This window comes from Thamnophis elegans, chromosome 6 (genome assembly GCF_009769535.1).
Source record: "Thamnophis elegans isolate rThaEle1 chromosome 6, rThaEle1.pri, whole genome shotgun sequence".
In the NCBI taxonomy this organism is placed as follows: Eukaryota; Metazoa; Chordata; class Lepidosauria; order Squamata; family Colubridae; genus Thamnophis; species Thamnophis elegans.
Window position 1 is genome coordinate 61,184,004 of NC_045546.1, and position 25,239 is coordinate 61,209,242.

Sequence of the window (25,239 nt, forward strand, 5' to 3'; positions counted from 1 at the left end):
TGGTTTATTTCCTTACCTTTTTGATATGTTGCTTATGATTCATATACTCACCTACCAATTTAAAAAATATTTTGAAGCACTGTTAATATAACATAAGGAGACCTCTGTCTGAGTAATGTCAGTGAATTTCTTTGAAAAGATTTTGTTGTTCCAGAAGCTGCTATCCAGGGCTTGTTTATAGTGTCTTTTCTGTCTGCGTTTTTTATGGCTGCATTCGGTTTCAGCTAAGTTTTCTGTGAGTGTAGAAAACACAAAGATACTTGTAAGTTAAAAGAAAAGCAGTTACTTTTTCTCCTCTCATGCATTTGGGCAGGCCATAGCAAGTGACAGGATTAAGTGTAGAACTAGCCCCTATCAAAGGTACCAAAGTTCAAACAATAAGGATATTGTTTGTCTTTGAATAAAAGGCAATCATGGCATAAGTTTAAGATAAATATCAGTTGACTGAAATCAATGTGTATTTGGTCAAGGAATATTTGGAAATAATTTTAAGAAGCAGTGCATGCATAAAGAAACATGGTATAATGTGATTATCCAGTTAATTTTATTGTATTACATATTTTCTTCTGGAACTTAATGGCTTTGTTTCTATAAAATGTAGTTATCAAATATATGTTCAGACTGATCCTATGACTTGAAACCTTAAAATTAATCAGAAAGTAGAAATTTTCAAAATAAACAATCCAGCACCCATTTCCACTTATTCCTTGATACCAAATGTTATTGTGAATGCTATATAGTATAAAAGGTGCCAAATTATTGAGGGATATGTATATAATGTCTTGGAATAAAAGTGAACATTAAGCATCTTGGGCTGAATAAAAATGCACATCTAGATCTTGTCATATTCCATGTTTTGGGGTTATCAATTGATAGGAATGAAACATCATTTTGCTAAATGGTAAAACCTTAAAATACAGTCTTTTAAATAATGCATCTGTACAGAGATCAAATAAGAGTTAAGGGGTTAAAGTGCTAACTATACCATTTGTTTAATAGAAAAAGAAGTTGCAAAGATTTGCAGACATTTATCTTGGGGCTGTTTCTTACTGCCTTTATTATGACTTGGAGATAACAAAAAAGCAAACAAAAATAGCTTTATCTTAAAATACATATTTATTTCTTAGACCTTATACCATTTTTTGTTTAAAAGTTTTAGGTGATGTACATAATACTTCTTGTTACCAGTATCCCAATAATAAGTATGGGTTGCAGCTGTAAAACTACTCAGTTTAAAACTTTCCTTTTCTAAAGTAGCCTCACTCCTGAAGTTTATAACTTCTGCAAGATTACAGTCTTAAAACATTTGCCACAGACTGTACACTTTAGAGCATGGTTATCCAACCTTTTGGCTTGCTTAGGCTGCATTGAATGAAGAGGAATTGTCTTAGATTGCAGATGAAATATGTAATATAGTTAATATATATAAATAATAAACTCCCTTTATTTTTTATATTTTCTATTATCTTGTAGGGCCACATTACTAGCTGCTCATGTGGCCTATGGGCCATGGGTGGGACATGCCTGCTTTAGAGTAAATAGTAATAGCATTTACACTTATAAACTGCTTCACAATGCTTTATAGCCCTGTTTAAGTGGTTTACAGAGTCAGCAAACATATTGCCCCCAACAATCTGGGTCCTCATTTTATTGACCTTGGAAGGCTGAGTCAACCTTGAGTTTAGGATTATACTTGACAAGTCTGCTTTGCAAACAACCATTTTAGTGGGATGCTAAGAAAAATAAGGCATGTTTAAAAAAGAGGAAGAAGTTAAGTCAATAATATGATGGATGAGATAAATTAAAGGAAGAATGTGGGAGATGGGACAAACAAGACAGGAGGAAGAAATAGAAGGAGAGAATGTTTTTTTAAAAAATCACACAATACCTGGAATCACAAAAATATAAAAAAGGCATATGAACCTAAGAGAAAGGGGAAATAATATTGTAGTTTCAAGGTTCATCTTTGTATTTTTCTCATACAGAATTTGGTTTGTTTAGATCCATTTCTGCAATATGAAATAACTGATATGTCAAAGTGAATTTTGCTATATTGTATATATAGCATTACATTTAAGGTTTAGGGCAATGTTAAGGATACAAAATATCAAATCAGTTTTCATGGCCTTGTGTGTCTGGCATAGTTTGGTAAAATAATAAAAGTTGTTACTATTATTAGATTTTTATTCTGCTTTTATTTATATATAAATCAAAGTGGCAAACATTTCTAGTATTCTTGCCTCCTGTTTTTCCTATAACAACACTAGAATGTTGGTTGGGCTGAGAGAGGACTGGCAAAGTTCTGGAAGAAAAATAGTAATGACATATAGGCGTTGAACTACATATGGAATTATATTGTACTTTTGAAATATTTTAGATACCCAATGCGTACACTTGTATGAATATTACCATAATTCAGAGAATTGTAGGCTGACAAAGTATAAGGCTAAAGTCAAAATACCTTTCTCCAGTCTCCTTGCCTTGCTCTCTTCATTGATAAACTAATGGCTAGATATTAGAGAAAAGATAAGAAGGTATGTAATTTCCTAATCCTCTCAGTGGGAAAAGAGCTGATAGTATGGGAATAATGGGAAGAGTTAGTGCATAACAGGAGAGACTGCTAGGTTACATTCTGTCCACAGACCATCTCCATTCCTGATCTAGATTACATTTTTAAAAAAGGATGCTGAGCTTTTTCCCACCCAAGGACTGTGCTATTTATTTGAAGGATGTGATGGGATGGGGACTGTACTGCAAAAAACACTGGCTGGGATCAGAGCAAAACTACAGTTGATTTCATTTGCATATGAATTTATTTCATATAAAACATAATGAAAATCTTGCCAGTTGTATATTATCTTGCCAGTTGTGTATTTAGTAACTTCCTCCTCCTACAGAATTATATTATAGATTTCAGTTTGGAAGCAAGGGTTAAAAGCCTTATCTAAAGTTTGGGGGACTTTACTCAAAATCTTTGCATGCTACCTGGAACCTCAGATTACGGATCTATTTTATAAAGTTATATTTTTTTGGTCCGCATTTTTATTACAGGCAGGCAATATTGTTGTAACCACTTCTTTTCCTAGTGAAATAATAGTTTCGTGAAGTGTTAGTAAAGTTTTTATAAATTTGGTTTTCCTATTGGTTTTTGTACAGATCTCTTAATATTCAGCCTGAAAAAGATTTGTGTTTTAGATTAGAGAAAGGGAGGGAGGGAGGAAAATAGTCACTACACTAGATTTTTTAAAAAGAGATCAAATGCATTATTGCATAGCAAACTAACCAAATTAATAATGTGGCTTTATTTAAAGGCTATTTTCATGACACAGAAAATATCCATGATCAGAGTTCTGAAATTCCTGAGGACAAAAGTTCTCCTACAGATATTTGTTTGGAGAGATTTACTGTGTACGAAAAGACAAATGTTCAATCTTTAGAAGATATAAGCCAGGTTCCGTGCCACCATCTGGACCGAAAGCGTAAACATTCTGGTGAGAACATGCAGAATAATGGAACCCCTAAAGAAAACTTTGTAGAAGAACCGGAAGAAGAATTTGCATCAAAAGGAAAAAAGAAGACCTCTAAAGGTAATCAACCCCAGTTGGTCTGTTTTAAGGCATAGTTTGTGAAATGAATTACATCCCCCTTTATAGCCTTGATTCTACCAATCCAAAATTCTCCCTGAATTATATTTGGAAATTTGAAAGGTTAAAAACTAAGTCATTGGACAATGTAATCATTGGACAATGCAAAGGGCTGTATGCATGCAACCCCTTTCTGAGCAAAATGTTTAAAATTCAAGTGTAATGGTGAAGCTGAAAAAAATCTGCCCCACAAGTGAACTATAGCTTTTGTTTCAGGTTCAGGGCCTTTTGATTAATTTTTAGTTATTTTTCCATTAGATGACTGGCCTGAGAGGGAAATGACAAACAATTCCTCTAACCACTTAGAAGAGCCCAATTGTAATGAGGTGACCAACCTGAAGGTGTGCATTGAATTAACAGGGCTTCATCCCAAAAAGCAGCGTCATCTGCAGCATCTTAGGGAACTATGGGAGCAGCAGGTATCACCAGAGAGATCCCCACCCGGCAAGTTGGGCCGGCAAAGCAGGAAAGATTTAGCTGAGGCTGTTCAGCCAGAGGCCACTGCAAAGGTCAAAGACTGCACAGAAGAAAGGCACACCAAGAAAAGGTCAGAGGTCAAAAGCAATAGAAGTTGGTCTGAAGAGTCCCTCAAAACAAGTGACAATGAACCAGGTATGCAGAGATTACTAGGGAAATTTAGCATTATTTAGTGACGCATGCTGCCACCAGTGCTAGAAGTTATCAGTAGTGATTTTGGGGGGGATATAATATAATTATATTATAATATAACATAACATAAAATAATATAATATAACAATATATTTAATGTAATTATTTCATTGTGTATTATAACATCAGTTGTTCCTATGTGAAAGATTTAAGAAACACTATTAAATTAGTTGTGTTTGTTTTGCCAAATTTGTAAAGTGTGATATAGTATTAATTATTTTAAAACCAATATCCTAGATGATTATGTTTATGTTTTTTAGAAACAATCCTGAACAATTTTTATATAATGATAGCAAGGATGATAATGATCACTTGAAAATGTTTAATTTTATTGTGGAGCTCTTAGTGCTCTGAGCTAATGATGATGATGTTACCTAGTTGGATAATGAAATGTCCTCAAGAAATGTCCGCAAGAGATTTTATAAAATATGACTATATCAAATGGGTTAAAATTAAACCAAGTATAAAATGTTCTGAATCTTTGATCACTCATGGGAATAGGCTGCTCCATTAGGTTTTGAACTTCTGAGCTAAATCTTCATGTTCAGGGAGATGGGAGATAGAAAGACATCAGCTTTTATCTGATTTATGTTAGGAGAAGTGACAGATGATGTCCTGAATCTCTTGTTCTTTGTGTCTAATTTGTACTGGCAAGATTCCTTACCACATCTTTCTTTTCTTTCCTATTTAGTCAGTTAGTTTACTTGTGAACTTCATTTTCCAGAAATATAAGGTGCTCCAAAGCAGTTTATATAAAAAGGTGATAATTTAAATACTATAAGTAACAACAATCGTATCATATCTAACAACAACAACAATAATGAGAAAGACAAGACAGTCTACCACTTGATCAGTGGGTGCAGCAAAATTTCACAAACTGACTACATACAATACCATGACCGCGTTGCTAAGATCATTCACTGGAAATTGTGCCAAAAGTTTGGATTTGATTACAGCAAAAACCACTGGGACCATCAGGTTGAGAAAGTTCTAGAGAATGAGAAAGTCAAGATCTTGTGGGACTTCCGAATCCAGACTGACAGGCACTTGGCCCACCTGACATAAGAATAGTTGAAAAGAAAAAAAATATGTTTCATTGACATTGCAATACCTGGAGATGCACAAATTGAAGATAAACAGCAAGAAAAAAATCACAAAGTACCGGAACTTGCAAATTGAAGTTGAGCGACTGTGGAAAAAGAAATTGTGTGTTGTCCCGACTGTAATTGGAGCTCTTGGAGCAATACCTAAAGGGCTACCTCGCTATTTGGAAATTTTAAATTTATCAGACTTGAACATTCTGATTCTACAAAAAAACCACCCTACTTGGAACAACTTATATCCTCTGATGTTACCTTAACAGTTCCTAGATCTTTGGTTAGGACTTGAGCTGTTGAGCTACCAACCAGCCCAAAGGCTGTGGATCTCATCAAAGATTAACATAATAATAATAATGATGATGATGATGATGATGATGATGATGGAATTGAAGATCAAAAAATTTGGTAGAGACTTGAGCAACTTGAAGAACCTAAGGCAAGGTCAGCTAAAGAACAAGCAGGTCAAAAGCAGCCTGGAAGTAAGATGCGATTTGGAGAATAAGGAGATTGCGGTAGTAATTGAAGAGCTGAAACAGAGGGTTGTTGCCGTTGCTGAAAAGATTAAAAGGTATGAAAACCGAGTAACTCAGTTCAAGGAAAACTCACACTTCAGAGCAAATCAGCACCAGTTTTATAAAAGCTTAGAAAATGGAGATGGAGTAACAATGGAGATGGACTTGTGATCTTGGTCTGAGGGGCAGTGAGATCATACCCCTGTCGTGGTCAGATCATTGCCTACTGAGGCTTGACTTTCGGAGGCCAAACCTCCACTGTAGGGAGGAGGAACCGACCAGGTGGTTCCGCCCCAGGCGACTTATGGACCCCTTGAGGTTCCAGACGGAGCTTGGGGTTATTCCTGATACTCTCGCCCACAGTCCGGTGGAGACTCTGGTTGCTGCCTGGAACTCGGCAGCGACGGAGTCTCTTGACCGGATTGCGCCACTACGGCCGTTCTGAGGCTGTGGATCCAGGAGGCCCCCTTGGTTCACCGAGGAACTCCGGGAGAGGAAGCGCCGGAAGAGACGCCTAGAGCACTTGTGGAGATCCAACAAATCCGAATCGAGCCGAGCACTTCTAACATCGTGCATCAAGGACTACATCAGGGCAATTAGGACGGCAAAAAGAACTTATATTGCCACCTTGATCGCCTCCGCTGAGTCGCGCCCAGCCGCCCTGTTTAGGATAACCCGTTCCCTCCTAAATAGGAGGGATACGGAGGATCCCCTGCAGGGTAGGGCTGAGGATTACGTCCAGTTTCTAGCGGACAAAGTTGCTCGGTTTCGGTCGGAGTTGGACTCCGATTCTGCAGATCCAGCCGAGGCACAGGGGGATAATCTGGTAGACCATCGCTGGGTTGAGTTTCAGGATGTTGCCCCTGGGGACGTGGACAAGGCCATGAGAGCTGTGAGTGCCTCCACATGTGTACTGGACCCGTGCCCCTCCTGGCTGGTTGCTAACAGCAAGGAGGTGACACGGGGCTGGATCCAGGCGGTTGTTACCACCTCCCTTCGGGAGGGGGTCTTTCCCCCCTGCACTTAAAGCGGCGGTGGTGAGACCCCTCCTGAAGAAACCATCTTTGGATCCAGCCGTTCTTAACAATTACCGTCCAGTCTCCAACCTCCCCTTTGTGGGGAAGGTTGTTGAGAAGTTGGTGACCTTTCAGCTCCAGCGGTCCTTGGAGGAAGCTAGCTATCTTGACCCATTCCAGTCCGGCTTCAGGCCTGGCTACAGCAGAGAAACCGCTTTGGTCGCATTGACCGATGACCTCTGGAGAGCCAGGGATGGAGGCTATGCCTCCATCCTGGTTCTCCTTGACCTCTCAGCGGCTTTCGATACCATCGACCATGGTATCCTTCTGCGACGACTGCGAGAGGTGGGGGTGGGAGGCACTGTTTTGCAGTGGTTCTCCTCTTACCTCTCGGACAGGTCGCAGTCGGTGTTAGTTGGAGGGCAGAGATCGACCCCTAGGCCCCTAACATATGGGGTGCCGCAGGGTTCGGTCTTGTCCCCCCTACTTTTCAACATCTACATGAAACCGCTGGGCGAGATCATTCGGCGGCATGGGATAAAATACCACCAGTATGCGGACGATACTCAGTTGTATCTGTCCGCCCCGTGCCAACTCAATGAAGCAGTGGACGTGATGAACCAGGGACTTGAAGCTGTTAGGGACTGGATGAGGGCTAACAAACTCGTGCTCAACCCAGATAAGACCGAGTGGCTGTTGTGTTTCCCTCCCACCAATTTGGCAAGTATTCCATCTCTCAAGCTGGGGGGTCAAACATTACACCCCTCAGACAGGGTCCGCAACTTGGGAGTCCTCCTGGATCCACAGCTGACTTTTGAACACCATTTGTCAGCTGTGACCAGGGGGGCATTTGCCCAGGTTCGTCTGGTGCACCAGTTGTGCCCCTACCTGAACCGGGAGGCTCTCACAACAGTCACTCGTGCCCTTGTGACCTCTAGGCTGGAGTACTGCAATGTGCTCTACATGGGGCTGCCCCTGAGGAGTATTCGGCGACTTCAGCTAGTCCAGAATGCAGCCGCGCGAGCGATTGTGGGTGCACCTCGCTTCACCCACATACCTATCCTCCGCGAGCTGCACTGGCTACCTGTCGATCTCCGGATACGCTTCAAGGTGCTACTTGTCACCCATAAAGCCCTCCATGGTAGTGGATCTGGGTACTTGAGAGACCGCCTACTGCCAATTACCTCCACACGACCTATTAGATCTCATCGATTAGGCCTCCTCCGAGTTCCCTCTGCTGGTCAATGCCGACTGGCAACCACGCGGAGGAGAGCCTTCTCGGTGGTAGCTCCAACCCTATGGAACGATCTCCCCATGGAGATTCGTACCCTCACCACCCTCCAGACCTTCCGCACAGCCCTCAGAATCTGGCTATCCCGTCAGGCCTGGGGCTAAGATTGTAACCCACCCGAATGGTATGAATGTTGTGTTTTAATTATGTATTGTCTTATATGTAAAAAGTCTGTTTTCCCCCCTTTCCTTTTGGATTGTGAGCCGCCCTGAGTCCCCCCAGGGAAAAGGGCGGCATATAAATAAACTTCCAAAATCCAAATCCAAATCCAACAAATAAAAAGCCTGATAAAGAGAAAGCTTTGAAATTCTGGAAGAATTTGTGAGAAAACAACAAGAACCACAACAGAAATGCATTTATTTGCTGCGTTTATTTGCAAATACCTCAGAGCTCTCAAGAAAAAATACTAACTGCGTACAAACATGGCGTCTATTCAAGCGTCTATTCAAATGATTTTTTCAGCGTTACAGAAATTATCTGCCACACAAGATAGAATTGAGAGAAAATTGCATTATTTGGTGTTTTTAGCAACAAAATACAAGGAGAAAACTGAGAATGTTCTTCAAATACAAACTAAGGATGTCAGAGATAAAGATTCTCAATTTGCTGATATTCGGGGCAACTGGTTTACCTCTGAGGGAGAAAAAGATGGAATGTCTGAAGGGGGAGCAGCCACACAGAAGATTTACTTCGAAAGACAGGGCGCAGGAGGAGTGAGAAGCATTAAAGAATTCATACTTTATGAAATACCATCTGCAAAACATTTGATACCACCACTGAGAATTAAAGACAAGCTGATAAAGGAAATAAAAAGAGGGCGGCAGCATTATATGAGAGGCACCATAAGCAAAAAGGTGCAAAGATTTCTTCGTATGGACTTGCTCATAAAGATGTTTGGAGAACTGGATCCACGAATGGCAACAGATTTAAGGCTGTTCTGTTACTGGAGAGACACAGGCTGATAGATGGAAGAGTATAATTTAAAATTAGTTAAACCTAGTTAAATTCATTTGTAATAGGTATAGTTGAATAATAATTGATAATGATAGTAATGTATATAATGTTGAGTTACTATGATAAATAATAATTGGATATGAGAAGGGAAGGTTAGAAATATCTTTGGACTATATATAAAGGTTATTAATCACAATAATAATTATTATAAAAAATAAAATGAAATTATATACAATTAAATTTTAACTAATAGGGGGAAAATGCTATGATATAGGATATAACTAAATAAAGAAAGGAAATGATAATAAATTAAATATATGGAGGATGAAATTTTTGGTATTAAATATTATGGATATTTAAAACAGGATAGGAGGATTTGATGTTAATGGAGGATTTTATAAATAAGTAAATGAAATGCTAGCATGTGGTTATGGATTAAATCTTTGGTTAAGGATGAAGGATGTTTAAATAACTGTAGTCAATTAAAAGTGGAGGTATGATGATGTTAATATAGTAAACATTTGAGTTAAGATATTTGAATTAATATGAATTAATGGAAGAGATGCACAAAAACTTGTTGTAACCTGCTGATATACTTTTTTATAACATATACTTGTGGTTTTTTTTAATAGTTGTGTATATACAAAGTGTGTCTGTGGGGGGAAATATAGTTAGGATAAACTAGTAAAGGTAAGGGAATAAGAAATGATACTAAATTATATCTGGGTTGGCGGAAGTACCATCTCAACATAAAAGGATGGTAAACAAAGCAACCCAAACCGTATATTACCTATTAAATGAAATAATAAATGTATAAGAATGATAAATGTTAAAACACCTGTAACTAAATGACATGCTATATGTGATGATGGTTTTTTCCCCCTCTGTTTTGTTTCTTGTTCTTTTTTGCTTTGTTTTTTTTTTCCACTGTTGTGGGTATGTGTTGTTTATGTAAGAAAAAAATAAAATAATTTATAAAAAAAAAAGAAATGCAAAATGGATCAAACAGATTGAAGATTCTATTAAAGTGCAAAAAATGGAAGATGTGAAAATAACAAAAGAAATGGTGCAAAGACAGTCAAGAAAAGTGAAGAACTGGAGTGCACCTGGACCAGATGAGTTACATGGCTTCTGGTTAAAGGCATTTACAAGTGTGCACAAAAGATTGGCAACCCAAATGAACCAGATCTTAAAAACACCTGAAAATGATGAATGGATGACAACTGGAAGGACATTTTTTGATCCAAAAAGATAAAGAAAAAGGAAAGGACCCGAGAAACTATAGGCCAATCACCTGTTTGCCAACAACATACAAGCTCCTTACTGATATCATTGCAAACCAAATTTATGGATACTTGCTTCCTGTAGAACAGAAAAGATACTGCAAAAATGCAAGAGGAACAAAGGACCAACTGCTGATTGACAAACTAATCTTAAAGAATTCAAAGAAAAGACAAACCAATCTGTTCATGGCTTGGATAGACTGTAAGAAAGCATTTGATTCAGTTCTCCATAGCTGGATCAAGAAATGCCTGAAAATCTTTGGCATCAGCAGCAACATACAAAAATTCATGGAAACTTCAATGAACCTCTGGAAAACGAAGCTTATAGCTAATGAAGAAGAACTGGGTGAAGTTGAAATTAAATGAGGCATTTTCCAGGGCGATTCCCTTTCACCCCTACTCTTTATACTCTCAATGCTACCACTGACAATCATTTTGAAGATGAACTATGGATACGAACTTGCAAAGAAAGGACTGAAAATTTTGCACTTGGTGTACATGGATGATTTGAAGCTGTTTGGTAAAACAAAAGCTGAACTGAATTTATTAATTGAAAGCACAAAAGAATTTAGCCAAGACATTGGTATGCAGTTTGGAATTGACAAATGTGCAACAATGGGAACCAAAGCAGGCAAGGTCATAGAAGATGATGGAATAGAACTTGAGAATGAAGAAATGATAAAGGCAGTAAAACCAGAAGAAGGCTACAAGTATTTGGGGATTTTAGAGGCCTCTGACTTAATGCATAATAAAGTCAAGGAATTAATTTCAGCCAAGTACATTTGACGAATTTGCAAGATATTAAAGTCCAAATTGAATGGAGGAAACATCATAAAAGCCATAAATACCTGGGCTACACCTGTGATTCGATACTCTGCAGGAATAATTGACTGGACCCAGATGGAGTTGGACAATTTGGACAGAAAAATAAGGAAGCTTATGACAATGAATCATGCTTTGCACCCTAAAAGTGATGTTGACCAATTGTATCTACCAAGAGCAGAGGGTGGTCAAGTCTCCTATAAGTAAAACAGACGGTGGAAGAAGAAAAACGCAGCTTGAATGATTACATCCAGAAAAGTGAAGAATCAATGATTAAGGAAGTAAATAAAAGAGGCCTTTTAAAGACAACTAAGTCAAAAGCTGAATATAAGAAAGAAGTAATTGAGAAGCGAGCTGAAAATTGGAAAAACAAAGCTCTGCATAGCCAATACTTGAAAAGTATTGAAGGCAAAGCTGACCAAAAGCTAACTTGGAACTGGTTAAGATCAGGAGCACTGAAAAAAGAAACAGAAGGCTTTATTTTGGCAGCTCAAGAACAAGCCTTAGCCAAAACTACATGAAGGCAAAAATTCAACATGTTACCACCAACAGCAAATGTCGCCTCTCTAATGAGAAAGACGATACAGTTGACCACTTCATCAGTGGGTGCAGCAAAATTTCACAAACTGACTACCTACAATGCCATGACCGTGTTGCTAAGACCATTCACTGGAAATTGTGCCAAAAGTTTGGATTTGAGTAGAGCAAAAACCACTGGGACCATCAGGTTGAGAAGGTTTTAGAGAATGAGAAAGTCAAGATCTTGTGGGACTTCAGAATCCAGACTGACAGGCACTTGGCCCACAACACACCTGACATAAGAATAGTTGAAAAGAAAAAAGTATGTTTCATTGACATTGCAATACCTGGAGATGCATGAATTGAAGATAAACAGCAAGAAAAAATCACGAAGTACAGACGTGAACATTCTGACTACAAAAAACCACCTACTTGGAACAACTTATATCCTCTGACGTTACCTTAACAATTCCTAGGTCCTTGGTTGGGACTCGAGCTGTTGAGCCACCAACCAGCCCCAAAGATTATGAATCTCACGAAAGATTAACCACATAATAATATAGCAATAATATAAGAATAATATAATCTGAAAAGACTCTAACTAATCCTGACCTTGCTGAGCAGTTAACACATTCCTGCCTATTTTGCATAATTTTTTGCAGCTATTATCCCTGCCCAGTTGTTAAATGCAACCTGTACAGAGGCTGATCACTGTACAGAGGCTGTACAGAGGGTGAACCCAACAAAGTTCTTCTATTATACTTTCAAAACATGAATCTATTTCTACAAATGCCATTTGTGAAAGATGTGTTTTCCATCTAGCTAAGAAGTAAAAGAATCCTGTTCAGAGAATCAGGACATTGGACATAATGCTCTTCCCTACTCCAGTGAAATTAGTTTTTTTTGTTTTTCAGAACAGTGTATGTATTGAGAAGGCTGATTTGCTTTATCTTCCTAAGTTTTAACATCAGGCTATATCTTGTGAAAGTCAGTAAAATCGTAGGCCTATTTTGTAGAGTACCGAGAAGGTTCAGCTCTGCTATTTCAAGTTACTGTGAGTTTTCCTTTACATATGTCAGCATTTCTCCATTCAAATTAAACGTATGGAAAATGAACACATGGAAAACAAATAATTTTCCCAATACAGGTAGTCCTTGGTTTATGCATTATGATGGTTTTGCAGGGGTAAAAAAAAATGAAGACATGTACTCCATCATGCTTCAAATAGAGATGGTGGGTAGAGTATAGCGGAAGAACAGATAGAAAAAGTAAGAAACATAGGATGGATTATAAAAAAAGGCAAAACTATGGTTAGAATGGAATGGGAATGGAATGTAAATGATTTGTGGGGGAGGGAGGTTGTATGTTAAAAAACGTTTTGAGAAAGATGAATTTTTGGAATGCACAGATTATGTTCCAGGTGTGAAAAAGAACAATTGGTTGAATTTGAAAAAATTGTAGGTTGTAAGCAATGTGTTTTGGAGGCTTAGACCATTATGTTGTGGTAGGGTTCCTGGAAAAATCGCTTCATTTTTTTATTTACCTGTTTTTCATTTTTGTAAAGAGAGTTTCTGGTGGAACAACACCTGGATTCATCAGAATGAGGTTTACTTTGGGTCTAAGACACCAGCTCTTCTCCACATTATGTTTCTTTGCAGAACTTGCACGTCTGAGGTAGTCATTGTGTGATGGCACTGTGCTTCTTTCAAAATTTTAGATATGTCCAGTATCTTAAAAGTGTGGCAGGCCTTTGAAATATGCATATGAATACTTCTAAAAGCAACCTTTAGTCATTCATTTAGTTCAGAGATTAGTAGCAGTAATGAATTGTTTTATATTGAAAATATGGCTATGGGACATATTTGCTTGTTGTCACATGTTTCTCATGTGTCAGGCAACCAGGTTTTCAGGCATCGATAGTAGAATATTGCAAAACATAGAAAGAACTGTGGGATTTTTTTTTTCTTGAGAAGTTATCAATGGGACACCATATTGATTGCATTTGGATTAAGTACATGGCATGCTTACAAAAACACTGATGTTCTCAAAAAAGGTTAGGTGCTTTCTATTGTTTAGTCACAAAAGATAGCTATTTATTTATAATAATGTTACATAGATACATGGCTAACTATATGGATCCATAAAACCATTGTAAAATGCTGCAAGAAATTGGATTCCAGTTGTTTTCATATGCAAAGGGATAATTTTCAAAGGCAAGAATGAGAATTAGATATTGAAGTGCCATTTCTGCTTTTGGAAATCATCTGCATCTGTTTACATATTCATAACAAAGCAAGTGTCCTTTGACTATTGCTCTGTTAAAAACTCCCAAGTTGAAAAGGTTCAGTAGTTCTATACCTAAAAGAGCAATATATTCCCATTTTAGTATCATGAAGTTACAGGTAAGGAAGCATCTTCTCCTGTTTGTATCCAAAGCAGTAACTTGAGAAGGTAGACTGGCATCATATTAATTTGCCACTATTTCTGTGATGTGGTGTCTAAATTGTGGGATTGTTTATTGTCCTTTATCTAAGGCAGATTAGAAAACATTGCTTAGAAGTTATAACAATTCATTCTACATAATATTTGTTTTAACAGTTACAGTTAAAATGTGTATTTGTTTAAAAATAGTAGTGTAATACATATATAAAGATTAGTGCTTTTAAACAATGCAAGGACTTGTATTGAATGTTAGATATGTATTTATCTTCCCATTCAACATGCCGTACAGTGTACAATGCCTTTCCTTCCATGTAGGTATCTCTGTGTTACCGGTGTCCTCACATATGAAGAATCTCTCCACCAATATAAACAGCAAAAGGCAAACTCAGCCAAGCTATACTTTGACTTCAAGGTTGGCTGCCAAGCAGCAGAAAATTAAAGAAAACTGGAAGACAGATGGGCTGTGCATGGATGAAGAAGAGGGTTTTCAGGCTGCATCCCTGTTGCAGAAACACAGCGAGTGTGAGAAGCCGCCAGGGAAACGTCAGTGTAAAACAAAACATTTGGCACTGCAGGAAAGGAGAACAAGGTCATCCTTGACTGGAGATGACATAACAGATATTGAAAGCATTGAGGAGAAGGTATCTTTTTATCATGACTCAGTTGCCATTACTATCAGATTGATAAAACCACCATATTAAATTCTTAAACATCTCCTTTTTGCATTAACTTTGGGTTCATTCAGCTTTCTCCTAGGACAAATTGCATGATTACATAGAAATCTTGTACATCGATATAGAACTTTAAAGATGTAATTGAGAAGATGGCACTACCGTTTTTTTTAAAAAAAAGGAAAGATGAGGGGGATGAGGTATGGAATTCAGTGAAGATTTTGACAGGTTAATGAGAATCTGAAATCAACTAGAGGCTCTTTCAGATTGAGATTCTTCACCACTCAAATCACTTAGGTGCAAACTGTATGATTGCCTGCAGCAGCAGCAGAAGACTCCTCATTATTGCCTTTTTTCAGCCCTCACAGCTGCAGATTGCAAGTACACCTCAGGAGATTGCCCCAAGTCGTCCCATGCCCCCAGAAGCTCGAAGACTTATTGTCAATAAGAATGCTGGGGAAACACTTCTGCAAAGGGCAGCACGACTGGGATATGAGGTAAGCATTGTTTCTGAAGATCACTACTTTGAATTAGAATATAGAAGAAGTTTGGTGTCACATATGATTCTAATTGCTCATATGTTTAAGAATCTGTATTCCCTCTCAATATGATGAAATAACTTGAGACCCTCTGCTTTGCTTTTTCATTCAAGCATGTAATTAATGCATTTTGTGAGTGGGTTTAGGAGAAAAAACATACAAACCCATGTAATTTAATAACCTGCAACTTAAATTAGGTACCTGTCATTGCCAAAATGAATTCAGAGTATGGTGTGCTTTGCAATATTGGAATCTTGTATAAAGTAAGATAAAGGATAGGATAGAGTTAAGAGATCTATATATCTTTGCTACATTTATAAAGGATTAGTCATTTGCCTTATTTTCACAGTGTGAGAGCCTAAGCATGCTGTATTTTAAGGTTGCTTTAAACATTGCATTATTGGTACACTGTATATACCGTATTTTTCGGAGCATATGACGCACTGGAGTATAAGACACACCAAGATTTTGAAGAGGCAAATTAAAAAAAAAAGTTTTTGCACTCTGCAGACCTCCCCAAAATGGCTCGTTTTTTGCAAAAATGGCCCCATTTTTCGTCAAAAAAAGGCCATGCATAGCCTTTAGGAAGCTTGTAGAGTGCTTATGGGGGTTGGGGGGGGGCAGAAAATGAGGAAAAATTTCCCATTTTTGCTCATTTCTGTCCTCCTCCAACCCCCAGAAGCACTCTGGAAGCCTCCTAAAGGCTATGCACGGCCATTTTGGTGAAGGGGGCAGGGTTTCAGGAGGCCAAAAATGCTGTATTCAGTGTGTAAGACGCACCCAGATTGTCACACACACCCCTTTTTAGGGAAAAAGGTGCGTCTTATTTGGGAGTCATTTCACACTTTTGACAAATCTAGAGTCCTTGGAGCCAGTTAGTCTTAAGAGATACACATTGCAATGGACTATGGATTCCACTCATAATGTGAAAATAAGATATTTGAAGTGTGTTTGTCGCTCTGTGTGTAAATTTTCTACATTTTAAGGCATTGGTCATGTTTTGTGAAAATGATAAATGTCAAGTTGGACAAAGTCCTGATATAATTTATCTATTTAATGTTTTAATTGAAACTCTGATGCAGCCAAAAATGGCAGAAAAGAGGTTATATACATCTTCATTATACCTTCATCATTATTTCATACCTAGGATTTTAATTGTAAAAAATGACTTTCTCTTGCTCTGAGGAGAGGTTTGTTATGAAAGCCTACTTTGAGAGGCTAGGTAATGTAGCAAACCTAGGACCAAATATTTTGTGACACACAAAATATCCAGCTACCTGTGTGGCAATGTGGTCTGATACCTTACCAATGCAAAGGTCCCATGAAAAATATGTTTCTGGCTTTAGATTTATTGGGTTGTGTAGCAATCATTTTTCTTAGCTATAATTAAATGTTACTATATGATTCATTTTATCAAAAAGAGGAAAGGGCAAATCTGAAAAGGAGGGAAAGAAATATAAACCCCTGTTGTATTTAAACACATACTAGCAGAGACTGAAATCTTGGTAATGGTTTAATTTTATCCTAATAAGGCAATATATCCAGAATATTTAAATTTTATAAATTTGTCTGTTAAATCAAGCAGGACTGCTAAGCAATACAAGAAGTCTCAGTGATTTACCTAATTGACTGCTTACCAAACTAGCAATAGCAGTTAGACTTATATACCACTTCATAGGGCTTTCAGTCCTCTCTAAGCGGTTTACAGAGTCAGCATATCGCCCCCACAGTCTGGGTCCTCATTTCACCCACCTCAGAAGGATGGAAGGCTGAGTCAACCTTGAGCCGGTGAGATTAGAGCCGCTGAACTGCAGATAACAGTCAGCTGAAGTGGCCTGCAGTACTGCACCCTAACCACTGCGCCACCTTGGCTCTAACTGATAAAGCAATTGCAGGAACTGTGGAGAAGGATTTGGAATTGAAAGATGGTTAAGAATGCCATCCTTCATCTTTTTTGTTCTATTAGCATTGAGGTTTGCCATGGAAAACCAACTCTGGTTGTTTACATCAAAGTGATAGACCATCCAACAAGTATATAGTATTGCAAATGCTTTTAGGTCCAGACAAGAGTATCAATCTGGGATCCTATTGCTTAGGAGGTAATCTAAAAAATCACTAAAAATAGGGTGGATAGATAAAAAGATGAAATTTCAATATTGGGAGTATGATGCCAGTTTTGGTTTTTGAATATAATTCCTCACTTGTATCCTCCGCTGGTAATTTGTCTAATTGTGCCTAGCTGCCAACCAAAAAAAAAAGGAGGAAATTCTTTTCCTCCCTACTTGAGATAAGAGTTAAAGAGTGAGAAATGGGAAAGGAGTGGAATAAACTGGGCAACCGGGAAAAAGAAAATAAGTTAGCAGTGTACACCTAGGGAGAGTCCCTTTCACAAAGAAATCCCTCATGGATTCTCAAAAGTGTCAGTGTTTTTGCTTGCAAGAATGTATGAGATATCATGAGAGGGCAAAAAAGGCAGAGGGAGGACTTAGTCTTTAATTGTTTATTTATTTTTGGATCTACTTTTTATCAATGTGATGTTAATGAAGGGACATTGCAAAATCCATTTTCTCAAGCATGCTTTGGTACTTGTTTTTGAACCCTCGGGTTTTGTTTTGTTTTGCCAAGGGTGGCAAAGATGGGTATGGGTTTAAATTTATATTCCCCCTGCACTCAAAGGTATAGATATTTGATTGAAGACTTAGGATGTGATTGCTACAGAGGGAAGGGAACACAATTGAACAGGACCAATTGTTATAGGTCTTCCTGGTCTAATAGAACAGTGAGATGCCAGCTATTAGAGAAGCTAATTCTGAACTTGTGTTTCCTTTTGACACTGTAATGCAACAATAAGAATTTAATATCTCCTTATTCATGCATGTGATGCCATTTTAAATGAATAACTATTTGAACTTCTGTTGATTACTACAATACAAAACTGCTGCAAGTGAAAATCTTGCCTGATTTCCTAAGATCTAGGTGTCTTAATTAATTCAAAATATATTGAGAGATTTAAGTGAAAATAAAGGACAGTGCTGAAGGTCCTTAGTGAATAAACAGTGACAAATATCAAATTAAAATTCCCTTTGAAGCAGATGTACTTGAATGCACAGTTTGAAGGAAGAGGAAGAGGCATTTGAATGTGGTGGCTAGGTGATAATACATTTGGTTCTGCTGTATCTGTCTCAATTTGCACTTCTTCTCTTCCTCTATCCATATCAACAACCAACAGGTTTGTGGCAATAAAGGTCAATATTTTTTTTTAAAAACCAAAAAATATTGAAGTAACTTGACTGTTGCTTAGTGTCAATGTTTATCTTTCCATGACTAGAGCTCTGTTCTGCAGAAAAGAGACCACTGGATACACTATAGAAAACATACATGCCTCTTTCTATGTAAACTGAGCTGCTGTTAAACCTGGAGTTGAACCTCATATCATATTAGTTTGCAGATACAGCCTTTTGAGTGGCCTTTCACAACATTACATGGCAAATGCTTAATAATAAAACTCTTGATAATGAATCAGCCAGAAAGAATACAAGTAATTTTTCAGATTGTTGACAAACTCATTTTCTTCATCTCTTAAGTATAATTTGACAAGGAATAAGTTAAGGGACTTTGAAAAATTGTATATTATAATAGGTTGAGCTTTTTTAATTAAAGAGATATTCCTGTAAATGTGTTTTTTCAGCATTCCCTGCTGGATAATACATGCTAGCAAAGAGAGTGAGATTGTAAGTATATAGGTAAAGGTAATGAATAGGCTTGTAGAAACAAAATTGGAGATGTCTTTTGTGATCTCCCCAAGAATTGGATTTACCTTCTGGAATATGTTGTAATTTTTGGTCTGCAGAGTTTGTGTACCACCAGAAAACACTGGCAGCAAAGGCTTTGCATTTTCCTATAGGTGTCTTACCTTTCTGGATACTGTTTTAGGAACCTCCCTTTTAGAACTTTTCTTTCCTACTATTGCCTCACTTTAAATGAGAATTTCCAGAGTGAAAAATTCCCCCCATTTTAAGTGAAAAATCTCTGATTTTAAAGATGTCTCCATAGTAACAAACAGGTTTTTTTCCGCCCCACCCTTTCCATCTTTCTCCAGGAAGTGATTCTGTATTGTGTGAAAGACAAGGTCTGTGATGTAAATCACTGTGACAAGTCTGGCTGTTATATTGTAAAGAGACTTTAGTCATGTTTATTTTTTTAGTAATTTTCTTTGCTGGCTTGAACTGAGGATGTACACAGAATACTGTGCAGAGCCATATTTAGGAATATGGACATGGAAACGGTCTAGTTAAAACGTCAGTGGAGACTATTAAGTGGAACTGCTTGTGTGTCTGTTGATCTTATTTCACTTTCTTATCTTTGAATCACTATTTTAAATACATTTTTGTTTGCATTACATATGTTTTGAAAATGAAGAAAGAATGGATATTTTTTAAAACATAAATAAACCTGACTTATTAAATGCTAAATACTACATTTGTTGTGCTCCATTTAGCTCATTCTAAAATGACCTCTCTAGAGCCTCTATCAGAATGAGTATTTATTAACACAAAAACATATATTAGGAAATAATTATTTGTTACTTACTGATTTGACACAGGCATGTACTCTATATGATAAGTATTTTATAGCTTTTGGATTGTGAAAATTCTGATGAAAATATAAATGGGTCAGAAAGATATAATAATTATAATTTCTAAGCAAACTTTTAACGTTTTGTTCCGGGCTCCTATTTTCATATTCAGACTAGTCATGTGCTATCAATCACATTTTTGAAATTCAGCAGACAAGGTTGAAATCTCTATGAATTAAATAAATCATAATTAAATAGTGTATTTAATTAATTAATCATAAAAGTCTATATTGTTATGTTTTGTGGTGAATGATGTTGGATAAAATCCACTGGGAACTTGATAAAGTTCAATGGTGAGAAGCTGTATGCAGAATGGGTGCTGTCTTTCAGGAACTATTGTGCAGATTAAATGAATGATTTTAAACAAGGAAAAATCTGACAAATTTCTCTTTTACACATATTTATTATTACATTTGTTTATTAATATAGGCAAATATATTGTATATTGATTAATGCCAACTAGTTCTAAGACTTATACCACAATACTAATGAAGAAGAAAAATAACAGCTCCCAAAAGAAACCAGCATGGCTGCATAAAGAACTCTCTGACAAATTGAAAGACAAAAAAGTTAAGTATAACAAGTAGAAATGGGGGGGACATAACTAAGGCAGAATATCAGCAAATAGCCCGAGCCTGTAAAGATGAAGTAAGGAAAGCTGAAGCTCACAATGAAGAAAGGCTTGCCACAAAAGTAAAAAATAACAAAAAAAAGCTTCTTCCAACATGTTAAAAACAAGAAAAAGGTTAAGGAAACAATTGGTCCATTGCTGGGAGAAAGTGGCAAGAAGGTGACAAGCAACAGGGAGAAAGCAGAACTATTTAACTCATTTTTTGCATCTGTCTTTACACAAAGGGATAAAACAGTCCAACCTACCAAAAACAGCACCACAAAAATCAGATTAGGAATAAAAATTGAAATAGGGAAGAAAATGGTAAGTGAGTACCTGTCTACCCTAGATGAGTTCAAATCACCAGGACTGGACAGATTACACCCCAGGGTCCTGAAAGAACTAGCAGATGAGATCTCAGAACCACTGAACTATATCTTTCAGAGATCCTGGAGCACCGGGGAACTACCAGAGGACTGGAAAAGAGCTAATGTGGTTCCCATCTTCAAAAAAGGGAAAAAAAATAGATCCAGGAAACTATAGACTTATCATCCTGACCTCAATACCAGGAAAGATTCTGGAAAAGATAACCAAGCAACAAATTAATGAATACTTAGAAGTAAACAAAGTAATAGCCAAAAGCCAACATGGGTTTGTCAAAAAGAGATCATGCCAGACTAATCTTATTGCATTATTTGACAAAGTGACAAAATTAGTGGACCAGAAGAATGCCGTCGATATAGTTTACTTGGACTTCAGTAAGGCATTTGATAAGGTAGACCATAACCTACTACTAGATAAAGTAGAAGAATGTGGGTTGGACAGCACCACCACAGGATGGATTTGTAACTGGCTGACCAACCGCACTCATTGTGTAGTCCTCAATGGAACTGCATCTACATGGAGGGAAGTATGCAGTGGATTACCCCAAGGCTCTGTTTTAGGCCCAGTACTCTTCAACATCTTCATCAATGATTTGGATGAGGGAATAAATGGGGAACTCATCAGATTTGCAGATGACACCAAGCTGGCAGGAATAGCCAACACTCCAGAAGACAGGCTTAAGATACAGAAGGATCTTGACAAACTTGAACTATCTAATAAAATGAAATTCAATGGTGAAAAGAGTAAGGTTCTACATTTATGCAAGAAAAATGAAATGTAAAACGTAGAGTATAGGTGGTACCTTGCTCAATGGTAGTAACTGTGAGAGGGATCTTGGAGTCCTAGTGGACAATCATTTAAATATGAGCCAGCAGTGTGCAGCAGCTGCCAAAAAAGCCAAGACAGTTCTAGGCTACATAAACAGGGATAGAATCAAGATCATGTGAAGTACCACTTTATAATGCCTTGGTAAGGCCACACTTGGAATACTGCATTCAGTTTTGGTCACCACGATGTAGAAAAGATGTGGAGACTCTAGAAAGAGTGCAGAGAAGAGCAACAAAGATGATTAGGGGACTGGAGACTAAAACATATGAAGAACAGTTGCAGGAACTGGGTATGTCTAGTTTAATAAAAAGAAGGACATGATAGCAGTGTTCCAATATCTCAGGGGTTGCCACAAAGAAGAGGGAGTCAAACTATACTGCTCAAAAAAATAAAGGGAACACTTAAACAACACAATGTAACTCCAAGTCAATCACACTTTTGTGAAATCAATCTGCTCACTTAGGTAGCAACACTGATTGACAATCAATTTCACATGCTGTTGTGCACATGGAGGTGGAAAGCATAGGCAGTTAGCAAGACATCCTCAATAAAGGAGTGGATCTGCAAGTGGTGACCACAGACAACTTCTCAGTTCCTATGCTTTCTGGCTGATGGTTTGGTCATATTTGAATGCTGGCGGTGCTTTCACTCTAGTGGTAGCATGAGACAGAGTCTACAACCCACACAAGTGGCTCAGGTAGTGCAGCACATCAGGAGATGTGGAGGAAGCCGTAGGAGGGCAACAACCCAGCATCAGGACTGCTACTTCCGACTTTGTGCAAGGATGGACAGGAGGAGCACTGCCAAAGCCCTGCAAAATTACCTCCAGCGGGCCACAAATGTGCATGTGGCTGCTCAAACGGTCAGAAACAGACTCCATGAGGGTGGTATGAGCGTCTGACGTCCACAAGTGGGGGTTGTGCTTACAGCCCAACACTGTGCAGGACATTTGGCATTTGCCAGAGAACACCAAGATTGGCAAATTCACCACTGGCACCCTGTGCTCTTCACAGATGAAAGCAGGTTCACACTGAGCACATGTGACAGATGTGACAGGGTCTGGAGATGCTATGGAGAGCGTTCTGCTGCCTGCAACATCCTCTAGCATGACCGGTTTGGCAGTGGGTCAGTAATGGTGTGGGGTGGCATTTCTTTAGGGGGCCACACAGCCCTCCATGTGCTTGCCAGAGGTAGCCTGACTGCCATTAGGTACCAAGATGAGATCCTCAGACCACTTTTGAGACCATATGCTGGTGCAGTTGGCCCTGGGTTCCTCCTAATGAAAGACAATGCTAGACCTCATGTGGCTGGAGTTTGTCAGCAGTTCCTGCAAGACGAAGGCATTGATGTTATGAACTGGCCCGCCCCTTCCCCAGACCTGAATCCAATTGAGCACATCTGGGACATCATGTCTCGCTCCATCCACCAACGCCTCGTTGCACCACAGACTGTCCAGGAGTTGGGGGATGCTTTAGTCCAGGTGTGGGAGGAGATCCCTCAGGAGACCATCCGCCACCTCATCAGGAGTATGCCCAGGCGTTGTAGGGAGGTCATACAGGCACCCGGAGGCCACGCACACCACTGAGCCTCATTGTCTCAAGTCAATAATAAAATAATAAGGAAATTCCAATAGATAGAGTGGTTTACATGTTATTTCACAGTGGATTTCCATTTGGTTCTAGCAGGCACAGAGGAATGGTGATGCATCTTGCGAATGCAGTAGAAGCAAGGGGGGGGGGGATAAAAAAATGATGGTTCCCTGCCTTATTACTTTTGATACGTGGCACAAAACTGAAATACAGAAAATTTTGCATGTCATTGATTAACATATGATGCAATGAAAGAGGTTTGCATAAATAGAAGTAAAACTAAATATACTCTTAAAAGTCTGAAGAGATTTCTGCCCCAAAGAAAATTTCCACTATATATCTATATCTATGTATGTATTTCTGTCTGTCCGTCTGTCTTTCTTTCTTTCTAAAACCTGCATCCACATTGTTTCCTCTGTTAAAGTGAAAAACAATTTTTCCTTGTAAATTAATTTACTCCACTATCCTTCTACATTTATTTGTATGGTAACTCTTGTGAAATTGTTAAATATCTTGAGCACCAGTTTTGTTTGAGATATCTCAGTCAGTCTTCCTTCTGGGCTAATAACTGGCTTTCTTTTTCAACCATTTGACTTTTGCTGAGATGAGAACTGTGTAATAGCTTCCTTCTTTCCTTTGTAACTTGCTAATAGTCCAATCAGAAAAGTATTCCCAGAATGTTAAAAGTAAATGATTTGCATATTTTCACCACAACAAACAATTTGCTGTTTTCTTCTTTTTCAGGAAGTGGTTCTATATTGTTTGGAAAACAAAGTCTGTGATGCAAATCATCGTGACAATGCTGGTTATTGTGCCCTACATGAAGCCTGTGCCAGAGGTTGGCTGAGCATTGTGCGACATCTCCTAGAATATGGAGCAGACGTCAACTGCAGTGCGCAGGATGGAACTAGGTTAGCAATTCTAGTTAAGCTAAATCTAAATCTTCTGTGCTTCAGTATTGCATTAATATATAGTGGGATTACTGTTACACCTAAATTGTAATCTTGTTTAGAGAAATGGTATATTTCTCCCAAAAGGTTTATACTGTTTACACTAGTTGCTTTGGTCCTTGAATACTATTCAAAAGTTGATATGATAACATGGTGTCATTACTTGGTATTTTTTGGCTGCAAGTCTATATCATCAAAAGCAAAGAATCTTTTGGTGGTGGTGGTTGTTGTCATTGTTCTTGTGTGTTTACTCCTAATAACTGCCTGGACAAGCTCCTGCAGTTTTTCATGACTAGATTCAGAAGTGGTTTGCCATTGCATGCTTCCTATGGTTGAGAGAGAGAATGATTGGCACAAGGTCAGACAGCTAAGGTGGGACTAGAATTCACTATTTCCAGGTTTATTACTCCCTTAAATACTAAAAAAAAATACCAAGTTTAGGCAACAGTAAAATTCAAGTTTTTACTAATCATAAGAAACAGGCAGTAAACATGCTTTCACACAGTTTTTTTAATGTTTAGATCATTCCTTTTACATTACTATTCACTAAACTTCATATTTTGTTATGCAAAGTTCATCTTTTCTAAAGCAGTTTAGTTGTGTTTATTTTTTAAAAGTTCTGTAATGATGATGGGTATATTCTTTGAGTTCTTCTTTTTGAATGTTTTATCACTTGTCACCTTATCTGGTAGTTCTAAATTAGCATGTCTGGATGCCATTGGCATTTAAAGCTGAGGTGGCGCAGTGGTTAAATGCAGCACTGCAGGCTACTGCAGCTGA

At 38.0% G+C, this 25,239-nt stretch overlaps 1 protein-coding gene across 7 annotated transcripts in view; it reads left to right on the forward strand.

The window, feature by feature from the left end:
- The window catches only part of BCOR (BCL6 corepressor), a 115,923-nt gene that overhangs the window by 73,731 nt on the left and 16,953 nt on the right, over window positions 1-25,239 (forward strand). For 4 of the 7 annotated variants that reach the window (XM_032219181.1, XM_032219180.1, XM_032219183.1 and 1 more), the window contains 5 exons: window positions 3,312-3,587; window positions 3,903-4,256; window positions 14,568-14,893; window positions 15,283-15,420; window positions 24,254-24,420. In XM_032219181.1, coding sequence (XP_032075072.1) covers window positions 3,312-3,587; window positions 3,903-4,256; window positions 14,568-14,893; window positions 15,283-15,420; window positions 24,254-24,420 — 1,261 coding nt within the window. Of the gene's footprint in view, window positions 1-3,311; window positions 3,588-3,902; window positions 4,257-14,567; window positions 14,894-15,282; window positions 15,421-20,527; window positions 20,659-24,253; window positions 24,421-25,239 lie in introns of those variants that run through there. The other 3 variants (XM_032219184.1, XM_032219187.1, XM_032219186.1) reach the window with 3 other exon arrangements.